The sequence below is a fragment of the Prionailurus viverrinus genome, chromosome A3, assembly GCF_022837055.1.
Source record: "Prionailurus viverrinus isolate Anna chromosome A3, UM_Priviv_1.0, whole genome shotgun sequence".
In the NCBI taxonomy this organism is placed as follows: Eukaryota; Metazoa; Chordata; class Mammalia; order Carnivora; family Felidae; genus Prionailurus; species Prionailurus viverrinus.
Window position 1 is genome coordinate 41,600,697 of NC_062563.1, and position 25,015 is coordinate 41,625,711.

Genomic DNA, 25,015 nt, shown 5'->3' on the forward strand with positions numbered 1-25,015 from the left:
AAGAATTTGTAGACATTATGATCTCATGCCCGCCCCCAGCTACTGCCACTGCCTTTCATCTCCTACTAAAGACAGCTTCTGATTTTCATTAGGGTAAACTATTCTCAATTAATACAAGAAGGGTGTTGCCATGGAAAGGGTGTCTTGTAGAAACATGTGAATTTTCCACCTGCATGATCCTGTCAGCTCAATAATTGATTATTTAACTTCAGAGAGGGAGCCATGGGTGTGTGTCTACAGTATTTGTCTAAGTGATCAAGAGAGGTTGTGTGGTCAGGTAGCAGTTTTAACACTGAGGTTTTGGGGAGAAAGTAGATTGGGTGGGGGACAGATGGTTTACAATTATGCCTTTGTCCCAAAGAAGTATGAACTAAATATAAATCAAATATATCAGTCTGATCAGGCTACCATAACAAAGTGCCATAGATAAATAATGGAGATTAGTTTTCTTAGAGTTCTAGAGGCTGGGAAGTCCAAGTTCAAGGTGCTGGCGAATTTGGTTTCTGATGGGAGCTCTCTTTCTGGCCTGTAGATGGCGTCCTTCTCACCGTATTCTCACATGGCACAGACCTGTGCCTTCTTATAAGGCCACAGTCCTATCAAATTATGTCCACACCCTTATGACCTCATTTAACCTCAGTTAGCTCCATAAAGGCCCTGTCTCCAAATGTAGTTGCATTGGGGATTGGAACTCCAACATACGAATTTGGGGGGAAAGGGGACAAAAACCTTCAGGCTATAACATCAAGTCTATAATCAGAACTATCATTTGATAAATATTCCAAAACCCAGCTAGTGACAAGGTCAAGTATGTGACACATGTCGCTCAAGTGTGTGACACTCAGTCACACAAATCAAAGCAGTCTGTGCATCTGGTCTTGGATTTAAGATGATGGTGTGAAGTCAGATTTCACACCTTACTTTTTCCCATAGATAACAATATTCAGGGAGATCAGGAGATAAATAAAACAAGCATGCATAGAACCTCAACAAAAACAGTAATCAGACAGAAGAATGGGTTGGTAGCCAGCAAAAGAAAAGATACATCTTCAGAAATGCTGAAAGCATGAGACTGGTGTTGCCCCAGTCTACCCCCTAAATCTACCAGGCTCAGAAATAACCCTGAATGGGATCTTACTAAACACCATTTACCTCCTCAACTGGGAGAGGAGCAGCCCCAGGAAATCTCCACAAAACTACCTAGTCAGCCCTGAGCACCTTTTATTTCTCCCTTCCCCAAAGAACAGGAAAACCCTCTGTAATTCTCCATTTCAATTATCTCCTGCTGAGAGGAAAATGGGAGAGGAAAAGCAGACCAATAACAAATGCCTAGAACTAATTACCTCTAGCAAAACCGAGGAATTTCACCAAATGGAAAAAATAAAAGAGAAAATCAATAAGGCAAGATCTTTGGAGGTGCAGGAAGCAGGGAAGGAGGTGCTTGAGAAGCCCCAGTGAAATCTCCATGAAAAAGGTCTCACTCTACCAGTGGAGTCTGCATAGCACTCCTGTGGAGTTTATTTATTCTCTGGATTGGGAGGCTGAGACCAAAACAAACAACAACAAGAACAACAACAAAAACAGCAAAAGAGAATAGAAAAACCCAAAGACAGACTGTCTGTCTTTCTCTTTCTTGCTGAGAAATCCAGTACAACTAATGTGGTAAATGCTCTGGCTACTTTACTCCCCCTAAAGAAAATCTTCAAAAGAAAACACTCTTCTAGGTAGTTCCCTGGAGGACAAGTAGGCCACAGATACCTTGAGAAAGAAGCACGCTAATGAATACTTGTCACACATCTCGACCTGAAAGCACTCAGAAGCCAGGACAGAGAGGAGGAAGGAAGGAAACCAGTGAGCATGCAAACCAGCAAAACACAGATGAAGAAGCTATTGTGAAAGAAAACATAACTCCAGATAATGATTAAAATTCCCTACAATAGCTATAAAAGAACTTCAAAAGAACATTAAAGATCTTGAAGTTAAGGTGATAAAACAGCATAAGGATCTGAAATGTAAGAATGAAGGAGACACATTTTCAACCATTAGCAACATAAATCAGTTAAGAACAGCAAAGACCAAATCACTGACAAAGAAAAAAAAGGCTTGAGATTTTCACAGTGAAAAAGAACACAAAAACTAAAACAATTTGAGAAAAAAAATGATATATATAGAAGAGAGAAGGAATAAATTGCTCTATGTGGGAACATTTGGTGTCCCTGGAATTTAGAAGTCAACATATAGAAGAGAAACTTCCCTAAAAAAAGGGTCGCATAGGTGGCTCAGTCGCTTGAGCATCTGACTTTGGCTCAGGTCATGATCCCACGGTTCTTGAGTTCAAGCCCCATGTCGGGCTCTGTGCTGACAGCTCAGAGCCTGGAGCCTACTTCAGATTCTGTGTCTCCCTCTATCTCTCTGCCCCTCCCCCACTTGTACTGTCTCTCTCTCTCTCTCTCTCTCTCGCTCTCTCGCTCTCTCTCTCCCAAAAATAAACATTAAATATTTTTTAATCCCTAAAATGGAGGGAAAACAATTGATGATCTAATGGGCAGACCATACAAAAAGTCAGTACAGAAATCTCCCCACAAGAACATATATTTAACAAATTAATTCTTTACCATTAATAAATCGATTAAAGAATTAACATGTGTTAAATAAATAAGGCACAAATCAAGCTCATGATTTTATAGCTATGAACACTATGGGACAAAATTAAGAAGCAATGTCAGAACTGAGTCCATTAAAAATGTATTATTAAGAGTGGTAGCTATCACCATAATAATGCAGTGTAACAGGCTATTTTCAATCTCATGGGCTTAGAACAATAACCAGCTCTGTTTTGCTCATGGATATGAGAATCAACTACATTTAGTCTGGGTTAAGAAGGACTGATTAGGCTATGAGTTTAACTCAGTTCTTACTCTCCTTGGATCTACTGTTCCCTAAAGCATATTCCTTTTGGGGTAAAAAGCAGGAGTATAAGAGGCCAAGCTCCAACTGTACAAATGTGTTTGAAGCCTCTGTTTGACTCACCTCTGCTAATAGCCCATTGGCCAAAGCAAATTCCATCACCAAGCCCAATGTCAAGGGACAGTGCCAGAGACTCCCATAATGGTAGAAGATAGGAAGTGAACATTCCTGAATAATTATCTAATCCACTGCATTAGCAGCAAAGTTGAAAGATAGATAAGGCAAAAGTTGCCAAGATGGTTCAAGAATACCATCTTAGTTTGGGTCAATATCACTTTATATCCAGATGGGCCCTGCTCTCTATGGCTGTCCTGACACTTATGCAACCATATACTCTGAGAAATAATTATTTGCCATTCTATTTGTTGCATGGAGTTTATTGTCAACACAAATCTCAGAAGAAAATGTTGGCGAATCCTCCAACATTTCTCCATGTTCATGTATTAAAAATCTGGTTAACTGCATTCTGTGTGTATCTCAGTATCTTTTCTATATGATGAGACCTGATTAACTTATTAGTTTTTATGTAATACAACTGACCTACAAAAGGTTACCATAATCAAGGCTTTGAGGAGGACAGTTGCTCTTGTGATTGAAAATAAAAAAGGTACTGAATGTCCCAGACATTTGCTATTTTAGCATCTTTCATCTCCTGCTGGGAGCGCTGAAATGTACCTCTTGTTTATGTTCCAAGCAGTAGCAATCAAACTGGGGGGAGGGACAGGCAAACTGGAATAAACAAGCTGTAGAAGCAATTTTTGTTTTGATCACATTCTGTCCTCTATATGAAATGGACTCATTTCTCTGGGGCACTCAGTTGCATTGCCCAGCAGGGTAGAAGCTGTTAGAATAATACCAGTTCCACACCACACACATGTCAGAGTAACAAATGTCTGTCATGCCTCTCCCTCTTCCCAAATATACCATGCATGTGCATGCACGCACACACACACACACACACACACACACACACACACATGCATGCGTGCATGCCACTCACTGCACACAGTCATATATCCCTACCTTATGCACATATCGTGCATGTTCATGATATTAAAACATTTAATAATGCCTGTCAAACATACCTTTAGTGTCTTTGGAAGCAGATTTGGCAGATGATGCCTGCCTCTGCTCCTGGAATGCAGCAATATATAGAACTACAACCTTGATTTCTGTTTTCATCTTTCTGTATCATGGATCTCAAACCTGCCTTTGCATCTCATGCTAATCTGTGCTGATATGGTGACATAACCTGATTTTTCTCACATGAATATTTTGTATTACAAAATAATAAGGTTGAAAAGACAAAACAGAAGGCAAGCATCTAAAATGTTTACTATTTTTTTATTTGCCTTTGGGATTTTGCTTTCTTCAACTTCTTCCTTCATCTCTCACCCAGTTCTCAAAAGTGTTTTGTATGCTCCTTCATTTTCATTGAGCATTGTTTGGCTGACCAGTATCCTACTTATTAGATAAAAAGATCTCCATGATGCCACAGGGTTTCTCCACAGTAATATCCCCAGGGGTATTATCATTGATAGTAATGACCTTGGAAGAGACTTCATGGACTAATCAGCCACAGATATCTTTAGATTCCATTACAAACAACAACCCCAAGGGGAAAGTCAGGGGCATAATGTTTAGTGTCAGGTCAATTAATTTCCCATTCATAGTAATCATTTCTTATAAAAAATAACAATAAAGTTATGTGTTTATTAGTTCTGACGGTGTCCCAGAGAGTTAGAACATTTTATAAGTTACACAAGGAGATAGAACATTCTGTAGTCATTTAAATAGTGAAAAGTCAGGGCTTTTAAATGCTGAGATTTGGTAAAAGTCACTCAAAAAATTAAGTCACTAACAGGATATCCTCTTATGACATATTTGTTTGTTGTCTTGCTGATTGTTTATTGGGTTCCTTGTCTTTTCTCTGTTATTTTGCATATTTATTTCTTTTTTATATTCAGCATGGGAGTCAGTGATATATATCACAAATATCTTCTTCCACTCTGGCTTATTTTGTACTCTCTTAGTGGTGTGTTTTGATAAATTAATGATGCTAATTTAAGTGTTTTCCAGATTGCCAGTCTTCTCCCTGATAGCTATTGCTTTATTTCTCCTGTGTAAGAAATTTTTGCCTAATGATGTGAAGGTATTTTTCCAAGTTACCTTTCACACTTAGTTCTAAAATCTACCTGGAATTGATTTTTGAGTATGGTGAAAACTATTCCTTCAGTGTAGGTCTACTGTTCTTGTCCCTGAATAAATTCTGGTGTTTTGTTTTGGTTTTTTTGCCCTGAAGTTTTTTTGTTTCAAATTCAAATTTGAAAGACCCTTTTTTGGCATGGAATTTTTTGCACTGCTGATCTTTTGTTTAGCACTTTGAAGATGTCATTGCATTGTTTCTGCCTTCCATTATTTTTTCTGAGAAGTCATCATGTAAGTCCTATTGTTGCTATTTTGATGTCAATGATCCTTATACAGTAGATAATTTTATATTTTTTTCTTTAATTTTGGTTTTCAGCAGTTTTACTGGCCAGAGTGAGATTTGCTTTGCACTAATTCTGCTTGGAGATCATAGCACTCTTAAAACAGTGGTTTGATATCTTCCATTAATTTGGGGAAATTAGCCATCAAGCCTTAAATATTGCTTTTGCCACATTACACATAGAATAGACCCTATCTCATATATCTATTAACTCTTTTCTGTATTTTTCATCTGTACTTTACTTTTTATATTTTCTTCTAACCTAGCTTTCAGTTTACTAATCTCTTCTTTGGCTGTGTCTAATGGCTACCAGACTCACCCATTGATGTAATAACTTCAATTATAGTATATTTTTCAGTTCTAGAATTTATACCTGACATGTTAAATAGTGTCTAGTTATCTGATAAACTTCTTTGTCATGGAAGTTCTCCACATTGGCATCTGATTCTTTTTTAAAAACTGTTTATTTATTTTGAGAGGTGGGGGAAAGAGGCAGAGAGAGAAAAGAGAGAATCCTAAGTAGGCTCCATGCTGTCAGCACAGGGCCCGATGGAGGGTTCTATCTCATGAGCTGTGAGACCATGACCTGAGCTGAAATCAAGAGTCACACACTTAACTGACTGAGCCACCTAAACACCCCAGGTATCTAATTCTTAAAGACATTAATCACTATTTTAAAATTGTGTCTACAGTATCTAGATCTCTAACATGTCTCTATATGTTGTCCTATTCTCTTGGTTTTCGGTTTTCGGTGATTTGTTCTTGTGCTTCTGGAATGCCAGGTAATTTTTCATTGAATGCTGGATACTATGTGAATAATTGTAGTGATAACTTGAGGCACTGAGTGGTTTTATAACATTTCAGAAAGGATTTGTTTTTGCTTTTGCTTCTAACAGGCCAGTAGGATTGAGTAGAGCACTATAATATAATCAGGATTGAATTGAATAAAAGTTGGATGTCAGGGGTTTTTTAAGGTGTATTTATTTATTTTGAGAGGAAAAGGGCATAGAGAGAGAGAATACCAAGCAGGCTCCATGCTGTCAGTGAGGAGCCCAATGTGGGGCTCAATCTCACAAATTGTGAGATCATGACTTGAGCCAAAACCAAGAGTGCAACACTTAACTGACTGAGGCACCCAGATGCCCCTGGATTTCAGTTTTTTTAAGAGCTGGTCTGTATCAAGTTTATCTTTGTCCCCAGAATATAACCCTTCAGGTGACCCCAAAGAAAACTTGAGGTACTTTTCTAGGTACCTCTTCCTTGGTTAGCCTTGATTTCCACGTTTTGCCCTTCCCCCAAGCCTCATAAGATATCTGGAGGCTCTGTTCAACTTCTTGGTACATGTGGAATGTCAGGCTCATGATTTTATACCTCCTCAAGCTTGGGGTGCATTGATGTCTCTCTAGTGAGTGAATAGTTTCTTAAATAATTTCTCCAGTGACTCTAGCTGTTGCTAGTAGGAGGTTTAGTCTACATCATGATAATTCACCTTAGGTTGAAATCCTTTTCTCAGTGTAATTTTAATTTGCATTTCTTTCATTATGAGCAAAGTGAATCATCTTTTCACATGACTACAGGCCATTTTTATTTTTTTCTACGAACTGTCTGCTAAATTTCTTGCTCAATTTTCTACCCAGTTTTTGATCTTTTTAATCTCTATTTTTAGAAGGACTTTAGATATTAAAGATATTAACCCTTTGTCTGTGGTAAAAGGTATAAACATTTTCCTCAGTTTATAATATTTTTCTTCTAAACATTTCTTATGGTATTTTTTTCCAGCTGGAAGTTTATTATGTTTATATAATGTCAAATGTTTTCATTTTTTTCCTTATTCTATTTTGAAACATAATTAACCAAGATTTCCTACTCCCAGGCTTAGAGAGATCCATCAGTGATTTCTTCTGTAATTGTGCCTAAAGGCATGTGTTGATGAGAAATTGAGAATGGCCCACTTTCCAGAATTGGTGGAGTTAGAGAGGATATGATATGGTTTGAAGTCCAGTTGGAAGGTTCCAGTTTTGTTTTCCTTTTCCCGACCTCATCCTCAGGAGCAAATGAAAACAAGTGACAGGCACAGTTACTTCCATATTGAAGGCTTGGGATCTATCAGTCATTTTTTAGTTCTGTTATCCTTTTCCCGACTCCTCTCATCTACCTTCATTTCATGAATGTTACTTCTACATTGACATCTCCCAAATATTCACATGTCTATTCACAGTTCTCTTCCTCAGGACTGGATGCAAAAGCTTGTTTGGCATCTCTCCTTATATGACCCTGCACTTCAGACTTCAAATCTAAAATGGCTTTCTTCACCTTCCCCCACTCTGCTTGTCTTGTATGTCTTCAAGTACTAACCTACCTACCACGCATCCACTAAGGCTCAGAGATTGGTCACCTTTGAATCATACTTCATGATTGTCAGCTTCAGCAAATCATTACCAAGAGCGCAGGTTCTATCCTTGAAGATTCCTTCCTTTGAAGAGACTATAAACTGGAACTTTAACATCCTTGGTTCATCCTCACCAACAGGCACACCAAATTTAACATACCCTGAGCTCAATAAGTACTCATGTAATGAAAATGAATTCAACCTTCTGATTTAAAAAAGTATTTTAGTGGCACCTGGGTGGCTCAGTTGGTTAAGCATCCGACTTCGGCTCAGGTCATGATCCCGCGGTTTGTGAGTTTGAGCCCTGCGTGGGGCTCTGTGCTGATAGCCTGGAGCCTGCTTCAGATTCTGTGTCTCCCCCTCTCTCTGCCCCTCCCATGCTCATGTTCTGTCTCTCTCTGTCTCTCAATAATAAATAAACGTTAAAAATTTTTTAAGTATTTAAATAATATGGGTTTCCAGACCTTTATCTGTATCTGTATTTCTAAATGCTATTGGTCTTCAAGTTGTGAAAACATAATAGACATTTAACTAAGATGTAAGATATTCTTGTCCTTCGGACTATCTGGCAAATTCTCACAATAAGATAAAACAAGCCACTTACTAGTATATTTAAGCATGTTATATAGCTTCAGCCACAGCTGAATGGATGCACACCCTCTGAAGCTGTGCAAAATAGAGATCAATCATAACAAAAATTAACTAAAGACTTGATTCTCAGCACTTCAAAATGGCAGCATCTGAGAATGTCTCCTAGGAAAGCATCTAAGTCATTCATTTTGTGTTAAAAAAAAAAAAAAAACCTCACTGCCAAGAGAATGAATCTTTCAGCTTTCAGGCATGCCTAAGGCAAAACAGGTTTTCCCCCCCTTTACAAAGGTTAAGCTGTATAAATTCATACACACACACACACATTTCCCTAAATTTAAATTGTAGGTTGTTCTGATTAAACCAAGTTTCCCTGCTTTCATGCGATCGGATTTTTAATTTGAGAAATTGTGTTATGTATGTATGCGATTATCTCACAAATTAAAGAGAATTTAGATGACAGCACTAAAGAATTCAAGCAACTCAACCCACTATTTCCTCCCTTAACCTTTTCCGCAAAAGAAGTTGAATCCCAGGAGTATTTTTAAATTTAAGAGGGCAATGGAGGGTGACAGAACAATTGGCAGTCAGGCTGTTCTAATTCTCTATTAATTGAGGACTATCTTCTTTCTTCCAGCTCAAGACGAGGACACACCTAGAGTTCCTGTGCAAAACGAAGGCTCTGGCTACACAGAAAACTCTCCGAGTCCTGATGGTAAAGTTCTGAGCTATTTGAGCACATGCAAACTACAAATCTGACACATTTTCTGTGTGTAATCTAGGATTAAGGGAGCTATCTATTCTGTGAAGCAACATATTCAGTTAGAACAAGGTAAAGTTCAAAAACCATGTTCTACTAGGAACTAATAAAATTGGGAGACTTAGAAAAAAAACAAAACAAAACACTGATGCTAGCTGCTTTAGAACAGTATGTGTCTCAGTTTAATCATAGCCCATAATACAGAAGCCATAGTGGATAATTCCAAGGGTGAACTGTATGAAGTACAGCTGGTGAACTGTATGGGGATATCCCTTACTTCCATAAAGAGTACTTTTCTGAAGTTATCCCTGTTCTACAGGGATTCAGGGGAGCCCCGGCTTGAGTTTGGGCCAAGGTTATCTTGGACCTTCATCACCTCACCTCACTGTATTATTTCAGATGGCTTGGCCAAAAGCATAGTAAATCTTTAAAAGCACCTTAGAAATCAGTTTACAAAAAATATTTCTTTATTCACATCTCATTTTGAAGGCATCTAAATACTCTGAACCTCAGGAATATTAATATATCCTTGCCCCTGTACAACGATGCTGGGAACACTTTGAAATATTACTTGCATTAGAAAAACAATTATTTGGGAATATATGATTTAATAAATATTTGATTCCACTGGCCTACAGAGCTTAGGAGAACCAAAATTGGTTGATGATCAACCATTTATATATATCTTGCTATTTGGGTTCTTTTAGCCAAAGGAAAAAAGCAAATTGCTTTGAGCTGATAAGGACCTTGGGAAAAATTCAGCCACTGGTAGAAATTACTTGGTGGTTTAAATACAGTTTTCTACACTAGGTATTACACCCAATATAAGCTTTTCATCACCTGAATTTTCTCCCTTAATTATAAACCCTTCCATATAAACTGGGTTTTTTTTTTTCACTCATAGGTATGAATTACCTAGGAGAATGTTTTTCAACTTCAGATCCATTAAAGACTACCACATGTTAGTCATGCTCAGTTGAATGAAACCTGCCACAGCCTGGTTGTGACATTATAGACATGGTTCTTTACTAGTTCTTTATAAAACATGTTCTGAGAAATAGCAGGCCCATACAATGCTCATTGAATAAAAGGGAAAGAAATGTGAGAAATACTAAGCTTTAGTCCTCACTTAGAGATTTGCCACGCATATTACAGGCTCTCAGAAGGCTCAGCTGTAAAGAGGTGTATTAACATTGCTTTTCCCAAACTTATTTGATCCAGGGATGCTTTTTATATTAACATTTGTTAATAGGTTTTGGAACCAGTGACCCTTGGGTTGGAGGAAGAAACAGAGAAAGAATGTTCTCCTATATTTTATGCGGCACACTACCTCACTAAGATGGGCAACCTTACAATAATTTTGTAGACCAGGATAGAAAGTACATGTATTATTCTCCTCATATCAGTAGCATTGCTGCATCTGGCCAGTTTATACCTGGGGTTTAGAGTAAGCTCACACATCATGAGAGACCCAGGATAGTTTGCAGGTGGAACAGAGACCCACTTTTAAAACCTTCCTCCTTAAGAAAGAGTTGGGTAGTATGCCCTTCAATGTCATTTCCTCTTTCATGCCTCCTTGGAGTGTGAAAAGCAGCATCTGCCACTACTTTAATTTAATCAAGTTTTCCTGTTTGAGAAAAAGAGCTTTGGATTGTTGATTTATTGTGCCAGTAAATGAAGACTACCTGAACGAGAACAAACAGAGGTTACTTACTCAGCTAAGTATAGTCGGCTGTTATCACTGGTGTTGGTCGACTCAAAGGCAGGCAGGGAAGTGGAAAATCTTTATTGTTAACAAAAGAGAAGGTTCCAAGCATCCTCTGACTGGAGGTGGTTGGCATGGGGAAGCTGGATTTGGGCTACCTAGAACTGGGTGATTGGTTGGCCTTCCCTGTTTGGTCCTTTATTGGAATATTGGCCCAGAATATGGTGGAGCTGGCAGTCACTGTCAAGTCCTGACCATTCTAAGCTGATTGCTATAGAGGCTGTGGTTGGATTGCCCAGGCTGGTTGCTGCAGAGGTTTTTAGTCAGTTATATTGTTACATACGGTCTGGTCACTGTCCATTTGTATATTGTCTCTCCGTTTATAATATGGGCTTTGATGCTTTAAAAATATCCATCTAATTAAACCTACTCACCCTTGAAATTTTCCAGAGCGACTGCTATCTCCCTGCTCTGGAATACTTCTGGACAATGGCTTTGATTATGCATTCAGATTTTATGCAAATGTTCGCAGAACAATGCACACAGTAATGTAAAAGCACACATTTTAGCATTGCTGTGTGGTCTGGTCAGATGTTCTGCTTTTCTGTTGCATGGTATCCACTGCTGCTGCACCCACTGGCCAAGTTACAGGGTCTGTTTCGAAATTCACACTTGAAAACATAGCAAACCAAACAGGCCTAGTGACATTGCCATTTTAGAGACAGCTGCTCACCTCTCTGCATGTCAATGATCTGTTTTGCTTTGTTTTCTTTTTCTTTTCTTAGACATCTATTAAGGCCTTTGAATTTACCTCAGGATGGTAATAAATACACCCAAAATGGCAATCCAAAAATCTGGTATAAAATGACAGCTCAGCTTCTACAGTTCAGTAAGAGGCAATTCTGCCCTCCTTGGCCCCTGCCAGTAAAAATCTAAAACCCCCAAATCTAAAAATCCAAATCTGGAATGAGTGAAAAAGGAACTGAAAAGAGGTACAAGATACGAGATCAGGAATGTAACGACTCACAGACCATTGTAATGTGTTCAAAAGATTTGGGTTTAATCAATATTTAACCTTTTTTGTTTTCCTTTCTGGTTACAGTTGAAATGAATAGTCAGGTTGACAGTGTAAATGACCCAACAGAGAGTCAGCAAGAAGATTAACTGATAGGTAAGTTGCCCCTGTAGTGGGATTTTCAATTGATTAAACCAGCCATGGGAAGTGTTTGTAAATGGTATATTGGATTTCCCTCGGTTCTGCCAAGTCCCACAGTGTGGCTCAGGCTATACTTTAAAAATCTTTACACCAAATAACACAGTGGAAGGAGCAAGGATAACCCCTTAAAACTCACCATGCTTTGAGGGAAATAAGCCACACCATAGTCAAATATTCAGTTCCCTGCTTTTCTGAGTTTTGACAACAAGAAAAAAATGTTTCCATCCATCTAACCTCCTGGCCTCCCAGAGGGATCAAGTTATTTCAGCAACCCCTAGCTGATTCTGAAGCGTTGCTTTTCCAGAAGCTACCTGCTGAGTTGTTTTTAACAACTAACACTAAATAATAGTTTTTAAACGTAACACTAAATATCTCTCTCTGGAGAATGTTGAAAGGCACTTGAGTGTGTTTGGGCAGAAAGAAGCTTGACTTGTGTCCTATCTTGTCACACCACTACCTGTGGACCTGTAGTCTACACGGGGTTTGTTGAGTTGAATGAGCTTTGGGGAACTCCCCAAGAAAATCATAGTCCTTGGGGCACCTGGGTGGCTCAGTCGGTTGAGCCTCCAACTTCGGCTTAGGTCACAATCTCACGGTTCATGAGTTCGAGCCCTGCATCGGGCTCCGTGTTGACAGCTCAGAGCCTGGAGCCTGCTTCGGATTCTGTGTCTTCCTCTCTCTCTGACCCTCCCCCATTCATGCTCTGTCTGTATCTGTCTCAAAAATAAATAAACATTTAAAAAAAAAAAGAGAGAGAATCATAGTCCAGAGCAGTTCATGTTTAGGAGTTATTCCAAACCACCATTCTAAATCTCTCATCAGAGAGTGAAATTTATCTAAAATGATGAGTAGTCTGTAACCCTTTTCCATATCTTGAGGTCTGGTGAGAAGAATTAGAGAAGTCAATCTCGCTATTCTGATTCCTAGCTGAAAATAGTAACTGTGAAAAAAAACCCTATGAAATAGATGAATTGTGGGTCATCCAGTGTAAGACACAATTGTGTTCACACCATTGCCTCTTAGCACCTTCCTGCACTCCCTGGCCTCTTCTCGGTGGGCCTCTACACTCACCCAGAAGACCATGTTGCTCCAGACTTGAGTTCCAACATCACAGTAGAATAAAGCTTGAGAATATATGAAAGTAGGCACCTGTCCTTCCCATCGTGGTCTTGAACATCATTTAAAATTAAATATAATAGTATTTGTGTAATACATACAAATGTAGTAGCTATACATGTATAGTATAGCACTGCTAAAAAATTAAAACTCATACAAATATGGTCTTATAAACATTTCTCCTTTTTTTAAACCTTGTTCATGTATTTAAAATTATCCTGTTAGGTTGAAGAAATGATACAGTAAAGAAGTTTCCATTAAAAAGTAATGAAGTGAGGCTAAGCCTGAACAATTTAAATGCAGGTTCCTCAGTGTTGCCTTACCTTTTGCCCTTTTATTGCCAACAAACTATAAACTTCTTTCTAGAATTTTTCTTACAGACACTATTATCTTGCTGTGTGATCAATATCTAAATAAATTATCCAGATCAATGTTTTCCTTGGTTAATGTCAAAATATTTTCTTTGACCATGAACATGAATCAATCTCTTTACCCAAATGAGTAAGTTGTCAAAACTTAAAGTTCAATATTAGTTTAAGGAAACTCAATTCCAGGAAGGAGAAGTGACTTACACAGGGTCACTTGGATGATCAATGGAAGTTCAGATACTCCCAGGACAGTTATTTGATGACACCATACTGCTCCCTAAACAGTAGAGAGTTTCTGAACACAGTTGTCACAGAGAACAGTATGACCTGAGGAACTGCAGTAATTCCCACAGAAATATTTAGACAGCTGAATTTGTAGAGGTTATGGGGTAGTTAAAAAGAAAGAAGGGACTTTTAGTTCTGTGTATCACACATTCAGGAAATGGAAGAAATACAGTGAAATCTAATTAGAATTACAGAGTTCCAAGATATGATGCAAGAATATTTTAGTGTTGTGTAATTTATAATTGTAAAGAATCAGGAGTATCATAAATGGCAATAGGGGAATGACTCAGCAAATCAATAGAACACTTTGCCAATATAAAAATAAGTTTTCAACAGGTATTTGAGGTCATGGAAAGGTGGTTAAAGAATCTGAACCTTTGGTTCTAGAGAAACATGGCAGGCTGAGTTTGGCAGCTACCTAGGTGCATTTTAAGAGGCCCTGTAACTTCCATGTTTACACTCTCAGAATGCTTGCTCTTGGAACCCAACCATCCTGTAAGAAGCTCAAACACTACTATAGAAGGAGAAAGGCCCCAGGGAGGAAGATTCTGGAACTGAGGGCCATTTTGGATATTCTGACCCTAATGGAGACCACCTGGAACAGATAAACTGCCCAGCTGAGGCAAGACCAGACTATAGAACCTTGAAAAGTAATAAACCATGATGTTTTAGCCACTAAGTTTTGGGGTGACTTGTTATGTAGCAACAGGTAACTGGAAAGGTGAGGTGATGCAGAATGTCTCCTAATACAAATGTTTAGAAATGAGAAATAAATTATAACAAAAAATGTTTAAATACCTAGCTAGCTCAACTGACATGAAAACAAAGGTGCCCGATATAAAGAGGAATTTGAAATCTAAAGCTATAATGTGGTAAGCTGAAGACACAGTAGCCCTAAGGGCTACACTTTGGTTGTTGATGCAGAAATAGGCCCTATGGCTAGACCCTTGCTTACTAATGTCCACCTAGGACCTTGAGCCACTCAGGGTAAGAAGTTATAACTGATAACTCTACCGAAATAAACCTGGGATTTCCAGCTCAAGAAGTTAACGAGGAGACCTGTGTCAGCCCAAGGGTGCCATGAGGGGAAGGAAAAAGGTTCCTGTGACAAGTAGAAAACACAAATGCACCATGAATTTGAAACACAAATTTATGCCATCAAAAGTCATACAGAAATACACAGACTGAGAATTAATTTAATAGTTGATTATAGACAGTACCATCCCTGCTGTCAATAACACATTGAAATGTGAAACTATCACTTGGAATTCCTACAAAGGAAAAAAAATTCTCGGATGATGAATTCACAATTTGACGTCTTACAAAACACACAAGGAAATGACCTACCATGAATGAGAATCAGTGGGGAAACTTAAAGGATGATTAGTGCTGTGATAATTTTAGAGTAGAAAATTCTGAAGATTTTATAAAATAAGTACACTTAAATGACAAAAAAAAGATAAAAATCAGATATAAAACTGTAAGAAAAGAGCAGTGCTCTGAAAAAATAAGAACCATTTGAAAAAGCAAATAGACATATGGCGATGTGAATGACACATAAAGAGACATGAAGGCTGGAAGGAGAGGGGCCAAGATGTTTGTGCTCAAAACATGTTCTAAAAGGAGAGAGTAGATAGTGTCTGAAAGATAATGGCTGAGGATTTATCAGAATTGACAAAAGTCATGAGTTTTAAGTTCAAAGAAGAATAATAAGTTGCAAGCAGGACATATTTAAAATAAACCCACAAATAGGCATTGCACAACAGCAGAGAACAAGGAGAAAAAACGTGAAACAGCTACAGGGAAAGGAGAGTTAACCTATAAAGAAATAAGTATGGTATGTTCCCCACATCAAGAATTTAATTCAGAAGATAGTGGAATAATTCTGAGTTTTCAAAACACGGATAAAAATAATTGTCAGTGTGCAGTTCTCTCCTCGTTCCACTATCATTTAAGAAGATAGTAACTGCCATTTTTAGGAAGAAAAGAAAAGTTTGCTACTCACATACTCTATCTCTAAAAGCTACTAACAGATGCATAACAGTGAGAAGAAAACTAAGCCCAGAGGAAAGATGAAGGTGAAGGAAACAATTGTAAGCCAAGGAGAATGGTAAACACAAAGGCATAATCAAAGTATATATTGACCATACATTTATAATAATAATCAGTGGGTGGCTAAAAAGAGGGCAAAACAAAATTACTGTTTATGTGCATTTTATTTTTTTTTAATTTTGGGGTGCCTGGGTGGCTCAGTTGGTTAAGTGTCTAACTTCAGCTCAGGCCATGATCTCACAGTCCATGGGTTCGAGCCCCACGTCGGGCTCTGTGCTGACAGCTCAGAGCCTGGAGCCTGCTTCGGATTCTGTGTCTCCCTCTGTCTCCACAGCTACCCCACTCATGCTCTGTCTCACTCCATCTCTTAAAAATAAATAAATGTTAAAAAAATATTTTAAATTTTTTTTTTATCTGACAGAGAGAGAAAGAGGGAAAGAAAGTGCGAGTGAGGGAGAGGGGAAAAGAGAGAGAGAGAGAAAGAGAGGTAGAGAGAGAAAGGAGAGAGAGACAGAGAAAGAGAGAGAGAGAGAGAGAGAGAGAGAAAGAGATAGAGAGAGAGAATCCCAAGCAGGCATCATGCCCAGTGCAGAGCCCAATGCAAGGCTCAATCCCATGACCTTGGGCTCATGACCTGAACTGAAACCAAGAGTCAGATGCTCAACCCACTGAGCCATCCAGGTGCCCATGTACATTTTATAATACACAAAGTAATACTATATACCCTCTATTATGTGTGTATTTGTGAGTATATATTTGTGTAAAAGTATAAAAACGGTGAAAGTTGATTCACAATGAAACTAGGATTTGGTAATCTCTGGGAAGGAAGAGAAATATTTTTAACTTATCTATAAATTACATTAATTTATCTATAAATAATTTACCTGCATCTTTTATTTTTGAAAAGTAAAGATTGCAAGGAAATTTGAAAAATATTAGCATATATTAAATATGGATAGGGAACACATACGAGGTATGTTATACTGTTTATAAGTTTCTTTACATTTGCAATTTTCATTTTTTAAAATTAAAATATATAATTGTGTATATATGTATTAGAGAGATACAGAAAAATACTATATGGAAATACTCCACAATATTAACCAAAAAAGTTATCCATGGAGGAATGATACAGGATTTTTTCTTCTCATTTACTTTTGGCTATTTTAAATACCATATGCCACAAGCATTATATTGCTTTCATTTACACATACACACCTAAAAGAATACTTTTTTACAGATTCATAGGACACCAGATAGAAAGTCAACTCAGAGATCATCTGCTGCAGTTCTTCCGTGCAGAGAGATAGTAATTTACAGTGATAGAAATCAGATCAATTGTTGGTTCGAGCAGGGGTGGGATTAATAGTTGGAAAGGGTACTTTTGGGGTGACGGGAATGTTTTATATCTTGATAGCGGTGTAGGTTAAATGTATGTGTTTTGCGAAACAGGTCGAAGTATGCTTAAGATCTGTGCATTTCCTATATGTGGATTATACCTCACCTTTTTAAAAGCTGAAATAAAGAATATCAATGCTTCTAAGGCACAGTATCTTCTTAGAGTTCTCTCTCAGGTGGGGGACACAACAGAGACTTAGTAAGATCTCAAAGTGGTAGTATGGCCATCAATAACTTTTGCAAATCTGCATTATGTACATTGTTACTATTATTTCTCTATGGAACCCTGGAAATAAGAGCATATGAATGGACCCAAGAAAGGAGGACACAGCATTGCAAGATTAGGTCTTTCAAAGACTACTTTGAAGACTTGAGTTAATCGTCCCCATCAGCGGAAGCAAGTCATGAATGTGGCATACATTTATTAGCAGTGATTCATATGCTCTTTAAAGATACTGTGTGCCAGCAATCACAGCCCAGATATCCAAAGCTCTTTGATAGTCCAAGATATTCCTAGGCTTGTTTGAGGGGTAAGAAACATTTAAATGACTGTGTTAAAAAGACATTCCCTGCTAAGTCTATGAAATCTATTATCTTTAATCTAACAAATGGTTTCTCCTTGTCTTTGGCAGGGGCACAAGATGAAGCAAAGGAACAAAGAAATGGAAGTAAATCACAGTCCTCAGCATCGCAGGCCTCTCCTGGCCCTGGGGGGGGTGGGGGTGGGTGTAGGAAGACAGTAGTGCTAGCTGTGGAGGAGGGAGGTGTGGGCAGGGCACGTCCCAGGGAAGGGCCTAGAATCCTTTGCTCTAATTTCTCCAGCTGCATTTTGTTCTGTTCACCTGCAGAAAAAGAAAGAAAAAAAAAAAAGAAAAAAGAAAAAGAAAAAAAAAAGTTTCCTTTAATTTAGTGACGGGACCCATGTTAATGCATCTTTCAGGCGCTATCCCTGTAATTTCTGTTTTTTCTCTCATGACCTTTCCCAGGGTCACAGTGGCACGGTGTAACCCTCACATGTGTATCCTGGCCCCTGTCCGCTTTCTTGATTATTTCACAAAGCTGGTCGATACTGTGGTTTCTTCAAAGAAAGAGAAGATGATTGATAAACAGCAAGCTAAATTTCAGGTGTCGTCGAGCCCGATATCAGAATAATCCACAGACAAAGGAGGCAGGGTAGAAAATGGGCAAAATGCTCAGAAATCACTTGGAAAAGGGTCAGGGCGATGAATTGAAAATGATATTTTATTCAGGGATTCCCAAGATACAATTCTGTTCCATGTGGTTAATGAGGAATGTGGAAGCAGGATTTCATCTACAGCAGAGTGCAGAGACATAACAACAAAGGCAGACCCTGGCAGCCATCAGAGTCTTTTCCTTAGTAGCCAGGATAGCAGGTCCATGCTTTGACCCTGACTTTCAGCAAGGCTCACCTAGGTCATGAGGTCTTTATTGTGTGCTTCAACATAGAGCCCACTACTGAGACTCTTTGTGACACGGTTGTAAGGGTTGACACTTTTCTAAGTGTTTCAGTTAAGAGAAAGGGCTCCTGCATTCAGAACCCAAATGTATGCCAATAAATATTAAAAGTCCTACTTGAAATTTCTCCTTCTATATATGCTTTTCATAAAAGAACTTCTTGTCTTTACCCAAGGTTTGACTGCCCGCAGAAAGATGCTCATTGAAGTCAGAGGCAGTTTGAGGTCTTGCTTGCAGTTCTGGCTTACTTCTAAATGGTCTGGTTTGTTCATGCCAAATCCAAAACTACTTTGATGGCCCATCCCCTCTCCCAGAAATCCCTCAATTATGGCCTTGAAGGGGAACAGCAGTATCAATAAGGCAAGATTCCTGGGGTACAGTGGGCACAAGGGATGAGGAGCCCAGGAGGAAATCAGAAGTTGTCACAAACGTCTATCCCAGAGCCAACATGAATAGCGACCCTCATGAGGCAAAATGGCCTGCTTCCAATAGCCTTCCTGGGTTCTAAGAACAATCTATTTTTTCTGAGGAAATTAGTATAACTTCTTGCACATCTTCTTAAATTCATCCTCCTTATAAGATCTTTAAAATTCTAAGATATACATAGAGAGAAAGGGAGAAAAGTAATGGATCAAATTGAATATTTCTAAAGTAAAAGGGTGTTCTGTTTTCTAAATATTCCATGGGGTTCTTCAGTTTTGATCTTTCCTCTATGGAAAATTTACCTTATCTTTCTATCAATTTTGTTTTGGCCTTTCTGAATTTGTTGTGCATTTGGATGGCTTATTTGGTATATTGGGATAATTAGCAAGTTATATCTCTGCATATGTAACATGTTCTAACATCCTGTATTTTTAAAACAGAGTTGCTTATCAGCCTAGCAGGAATAATATTTAAGGGACCTCATGATTTTAGAACGTGGCTATTTCTCCCTCTGCCATTATTCTACAGTTTTATATGGAAATATATATGCCCCCTACTGCCATTAGACATAGCTTTCTAGAAAAGCAAGGAAAAGTCCCATTTTAAGTAATCCAAGAAATGAAGCCATATGAATACTGGTAGTTTCTATATTTCATGTTATCTTTATAACTTAATTGAAAGTCACCATCATTCTTGTAAAGGACTTGACAAGTGTGTATGCTAGGAGCGCATTGTCCTATGACTCAAATGTTAGTGCTACTCATATTCAGTAATGAGTTATGACTGAAAACAGCATGAAGGAGACAAGAGGGATGGGGACTTCTCAATGAACAAAGATGAAAGCGACTTAATGTCCCTGTTAGGAACAGTGGAGATTGAAGTTATTTCAGTCAGAGTGTTCTCTTTATCATCAGTGACAGCCATTTTATTCATTCATTTTTAAATGTGGGTTTAAATGTGGGTTGGGTAGGAGGCAGTTGAGTTCTCTGCCTGAAAACTGCAGGAAAAGGAAAGTAATCTTTGAGAAGGAAACTAAGAGAATGAGGAGTAAATATCATCAGCCCCACTCCTGAATTTGTTTCAACTTTATCTTCTGATTAAATTGTGTTTCCATCTTTGCCTCGTTATGCCCTTTGGTTGCTATTTGGCTGTAAGATTTTACACTTCAAAACAAACAATGAAGTTACTTTCCATTTCAATAGTAAAATATTAAAAATTTTAGCTGTTGGCCAGATCGAAGACACCTCAACACAGGGAACCTTTTTTTCGCTAGTGCTGTCATTGAACAGGCTATACAATGGAAAATTCAAAAGGCTGGTTGATTCTCCTGCACATGAACCCTGGGTGTAAATTTCCAGCCACACTTCCGCCATGTTATGTGTCATGATGAGTTACAGGAGGGAGAGGGGGAGAAAAATAGACCCATATTAGTCGTGTTTGCATATAGAGGATCAAAGTGGGCTTTCAACATAATATAGGTATCCCTGCCTTTTTGAATCACATTATCCACTTTGCTTTTATGAAAGGCCTACATAAAGGCCTGCCTGCTACCATGAACCTAAAGAAATCCAAAGAGGGTTTTTGCTTTTATGAAAAATAGAAGCAGTGAGAGTGGCACCGCCCAGCTCCTTCCCTGGGAACTACACTCCGCATCTCAGCATCAAGCCGCCATAGCTTTGAACTGCGTCTGTGAGCATCTGTACTTTACCTCATTTTATTTTGTATCTGTTAGCAAGATGTGCCCTATGGTATCAGAAAAGGGCCTGGGAAGGCTCAAAAATGTTTCCATATAAATTAATAGTACTTGTTTCTTTGCTTTACACCATTTCGGCTTAAGGAAAGGTTTCAGAGGAACACTACTTTCAGATAGCAGGGAAAACCTATAGTTCTGATTAAAAAGGTAGTCCATTTTAGGAGAGACAAAGGGGCTTTTCCTCTAGCTGGTAACTATTCAGATGATGGACAAACCTTCTTTCATAAAAGCTTACAAAGGAGGCATCCCAAATACTGTCTGTGATACTGGGTCACATATTAGTCACCGCAGCTAATTGTAAATCTTTCTATGAAATACTGAAAAGCCTCTTTGTGAATTAATACAGTTCTGCTTGATGCACTTGATTTGAAATGACTTTTCTCTGTATGTGGTGCATGTCAGCTTTGCTTTGAAAAATAAAAAAGTTAGCAGAATATGTTCAATATATTTTCTTGGGGAATAGGGTTTTTATCATATGATTCATTAAGGATTTGCCTTACCCTGACATTTGTGATATAAAGGAAAATCAGAAAAAAAAAGTAATTTTCTTGATCAAGATATGTTTTTACTTACTGCAAATAAATGTAGTCTGTTGCTTGCAAGGAAAAAAAATGTCTTCTGATATCTGGTACAAACTGCTAAATAGACTAATACGTGCCTCTTTTGTTAAACCAGCATTTAAATGCTGAACTGCTTCTAAATCTGTTTGTTTCTTTTCATCTGTGCCATACACTAAGAAACTTAAACAATTGTTGCCTTCATACTATATTTGTTAGAGCAGAATATGAATAAAATTTGTTTGAGAAGATAAGGTGCAATTATCTGTGTTTTGTGAAATTTGTTCCTCAGCGTAAGCAATTAATAACTCAAAATGTCCTTTTAATACTATGTATTTGATTGCAAATATGTATATTTAAAATTTCCCCTCTAAATAAGCTTTAACTTATCAATAATCTTCCCTTATTGAGACTGGTCAATGTTTTGGCCATGCTTTTCAAAACTAAACTACACTTTGTACAGACAGAAGTCCAAATGTCGATTTTTTTTCTCTGAATGCTACTAGATAACTACCCTTCCAACAGCTTCTGATAGGAGTGCAAGATAGGAGTTGCTGAGATGAAGCCCATGATTCTATGGACATGGGTTCATCCTTTAGAGCCCACCATCCATTACTGGAATTCTTTTCGAGAACCTTCTATGAGACAGCCACTGTGCTATGTGATCACTACAACCATGATCCTCCTCAGTCTACTGTTGATGAAATTTTGATTGAATTACACAATTGTTAGAGAGTCTGGCAATGGATCAACAAAAAATAGCTATGGGAAAAACTCAATGTTTTTTTGAAAATGGAAATCTGCATTCCATCCAATTTAATTCCCTCCATCTCCTCCAGAAGAGGTGCTTTCAGTTTTATTGTTCTAGAAGGCAGTAATAAAAGTCAATCCCCTTATCCAACAAAGCCAGAGACTTAATAGTTAAAGGAGAATAAGCTTTTTAAAACCGTTTTAGCAGAGGAGCATTTTTCCAATAATGAACAAGGTTCGATGAGAAAAAAATCATAGTCTTATGCGGCAATGGGCAACGTCAACAAAAATGCCTCCAAGTGACAGCAGAGATAATTTAACATGATTCTAGCATTGCCAGATGCAGTTTTTTAGCAACGTGAAATTTTCAGTCTCTTGGCCCGTCACTCTTACGTTTCTCCCCCACCACTCTTGCCCCTCTGCCTTACTTTATTCAAAGGTGTCATTAAATGTTGTTTAAATTTACTGGTGGTTCTCAGGACTAAAAGAGACAAGGACATCCATTACGTTGTTCTAGTCTGGACTCTGGCAAGCTGTGGGACCTTGAGAAGCAATGTGCCTCTATCTCTTGGTTTGACAGATGGAAATACTGATACATTTCTGAACTCTCTTACAAATTTAAACATAAAGTGCCAAGATATTATATGTCACCACTTGGAAAAGCACTTGGTAAATTATTAGCATTAGAGTCTGCTATTTGACACTGTAGACAAATGGTCTTTTATTGAGCTCAAGACTCTTTTACCAAAAGAATAGATGATCCTTACGACTGGGTAGTAAATATGAAATCCTTTCTACTGAAGTTGATTTAAATTTTGCCCCTAAATGAAGAATCCATGAGAATAAGAAAGAATTATTTTATAAAATTTAGAGAAATAAGAGATTCGAGTTCTTAAAATTTGCACACACGAAGTACTGACAGAGTATAAATCTTTTTAAGTAATCATTTTCTGATAATCAAATGGACCTATGACTAAAGTAGAAAGGGGGTACAACTCTATCTTTCAGTTAACGTGCGTGGAAAAATATAGATTTACAAGGAGATTATACCAGTATATACTTTCCTTCCATGGGGAGAGGAGTATGCTTCCTCACCCCACTGACATTGAACTTGATGATGTAATTTGCTTTGGCCAATGATATATGGGCAGAAATGGCATGTGACACTTCAGGTAGAAACTTCAAGATGCATGCTCTTTTTTCCCCCTCTACCACAATGACCAGCAATATCCCAGGTAGGCTGCTGTGTCAGCAGAGAACCCAGTGTGAAGATGTGGAGTGTCACGCAAGCCCCACTGAGGTGACATGAATGGGAGATAAACCTGTACTTTGAGATTCAGGCACCGTTTGTTACCCTAGTACAACCTAGCCTGTACGAAGCATTTAAATAACAAGTTCACAAATCTATACAATCTGCCTCTCCAACTTCAACTTGTGGGACTGTCAACTTGGCTCACAATGCTGCCAGCACACTGGCCTTCTGCCCATTCCTAGAATAGCCCAAATTCTCACCAGGCTCGTGGCCTTTGAAGTTGAAAGTTCTTTTTTCCCATTGTCACTTGGCTAGTACCTAGCCAGCCTCGAGATCTCACCCGTGACATCACTTCTAGAGATGTCTCATGTTTGTCTACCTAACACCATATTTGCTACTTCAGGAAACTTACAATAATTTGTAATTGCTTATTTGTTTACAAGGCAGGGGTAAAAATTCATACGACTAGCCTCAGATATGCAAAATAATGTCATTCTTTTTCCACCACCAACTGTACTTACCCTATTTCCAAGCCTTTATCTAACTAGTTAGAGGGAAATATGGAAAAAGAATTTAATCTATCAGTTATAGTTGTCAGCTTTTCCAGTTTAGGGAACTAATTTGGGGAAAATGATTTGGTCAGATTCAAGGTTTAAATTCTCCACTGAGGCTATTTCTTGCCACTTAAATTGTTATGCCCCCACCTCTTAGATAAAGACCTTATTTTCTAATCACTATGCAATAAAACTAACAATCAGCAAATAAATTTGAAGGTTAAAACAATAGTTATTATAATACTTCAAAAGTAATTTCCTAAATATTTTGTGAAGGAGGGCATCAAGAATAAAATTATGGACTATTTAGAAAATCACAAAAAATAACACTATAAAAAAACGTGGGATATAGCCAAAACTATACTTAAAGAGAAATTTAGTATTAAATGTCTTAATTGAAATGGAGAAGAGAGAGAGAGAAAATACATTTAAAAACATTCAAATTTATGGGGGCGCCTGGGTGGCGCAGTCGGTTAAGCGTCTGACTTCAGCCAGGTCACGATCTCGCGGTCCGGGAGTTCGAGCCCCGCGTCAGGCTCTGGACTGATGGCTCAGAGCCTGGAGCCTGTTTCCGATTCTGTGTCTCCCTCTCTCTCTGCCCCTCCCCCGTTCATGCTCTGTCTCTCTCTGTCCCAAAAATAAATAAACGTTGAAAAAAAAAAATTAAAAAAAAAAAAAACATTCAGATTTTAGAAAAAGAAAAAGAAAAAACATTCAGATTTTAGAAAAAGAAAAAGAAAAGAAAAAGAAAAAGAAAAAAAAACATTTAGATTTTAGAAAAAGAAAAAGATCCAAAGAAAATAAAAACATATATATATATATATACACATATATAGTGAAATAGATATATTATGTATATATTATATATATATATAAAATGAACTAAGAAATTTTTTAAACAGTAAAATGTTAGATCTA

At 37.9% G+C, this 25,015-nt stretch overlaps 1 protein-coding gene across 1 annotated transcript in view; it reads left to right on the plus strand.

Annotated features, from left to right (window-relative positions):
- Positions 1-18,026, plus strand: part of MACROD2 (mono-ADP ribosylhydrolase 2) — a 2,032,256-nt gene extending 2,014,230 nt beyond the window's left edge. The window contains exons 17-19 of the mRNA XM_047854222.1: positions 9,070-9,147; positions 12,000-12,068; positions 17,965-18,026. Of these exons, the coding sequence (XP_047710178.1) occupies positions 9,070-9,147; positions 12,000-12,061 (140 nt within the window). The 3' untranslated portion in view covers positions 12,062-12,068; positions 17,965-18,026. The remainder of the gene's footprint in view (positions 1-9,069; positions 9,148-11,999; positions 12,069-17,964) is intronic.
- The last annotated feature ends 6,989 nt before the right edge of the window (positions 18,027-25,015 follow it).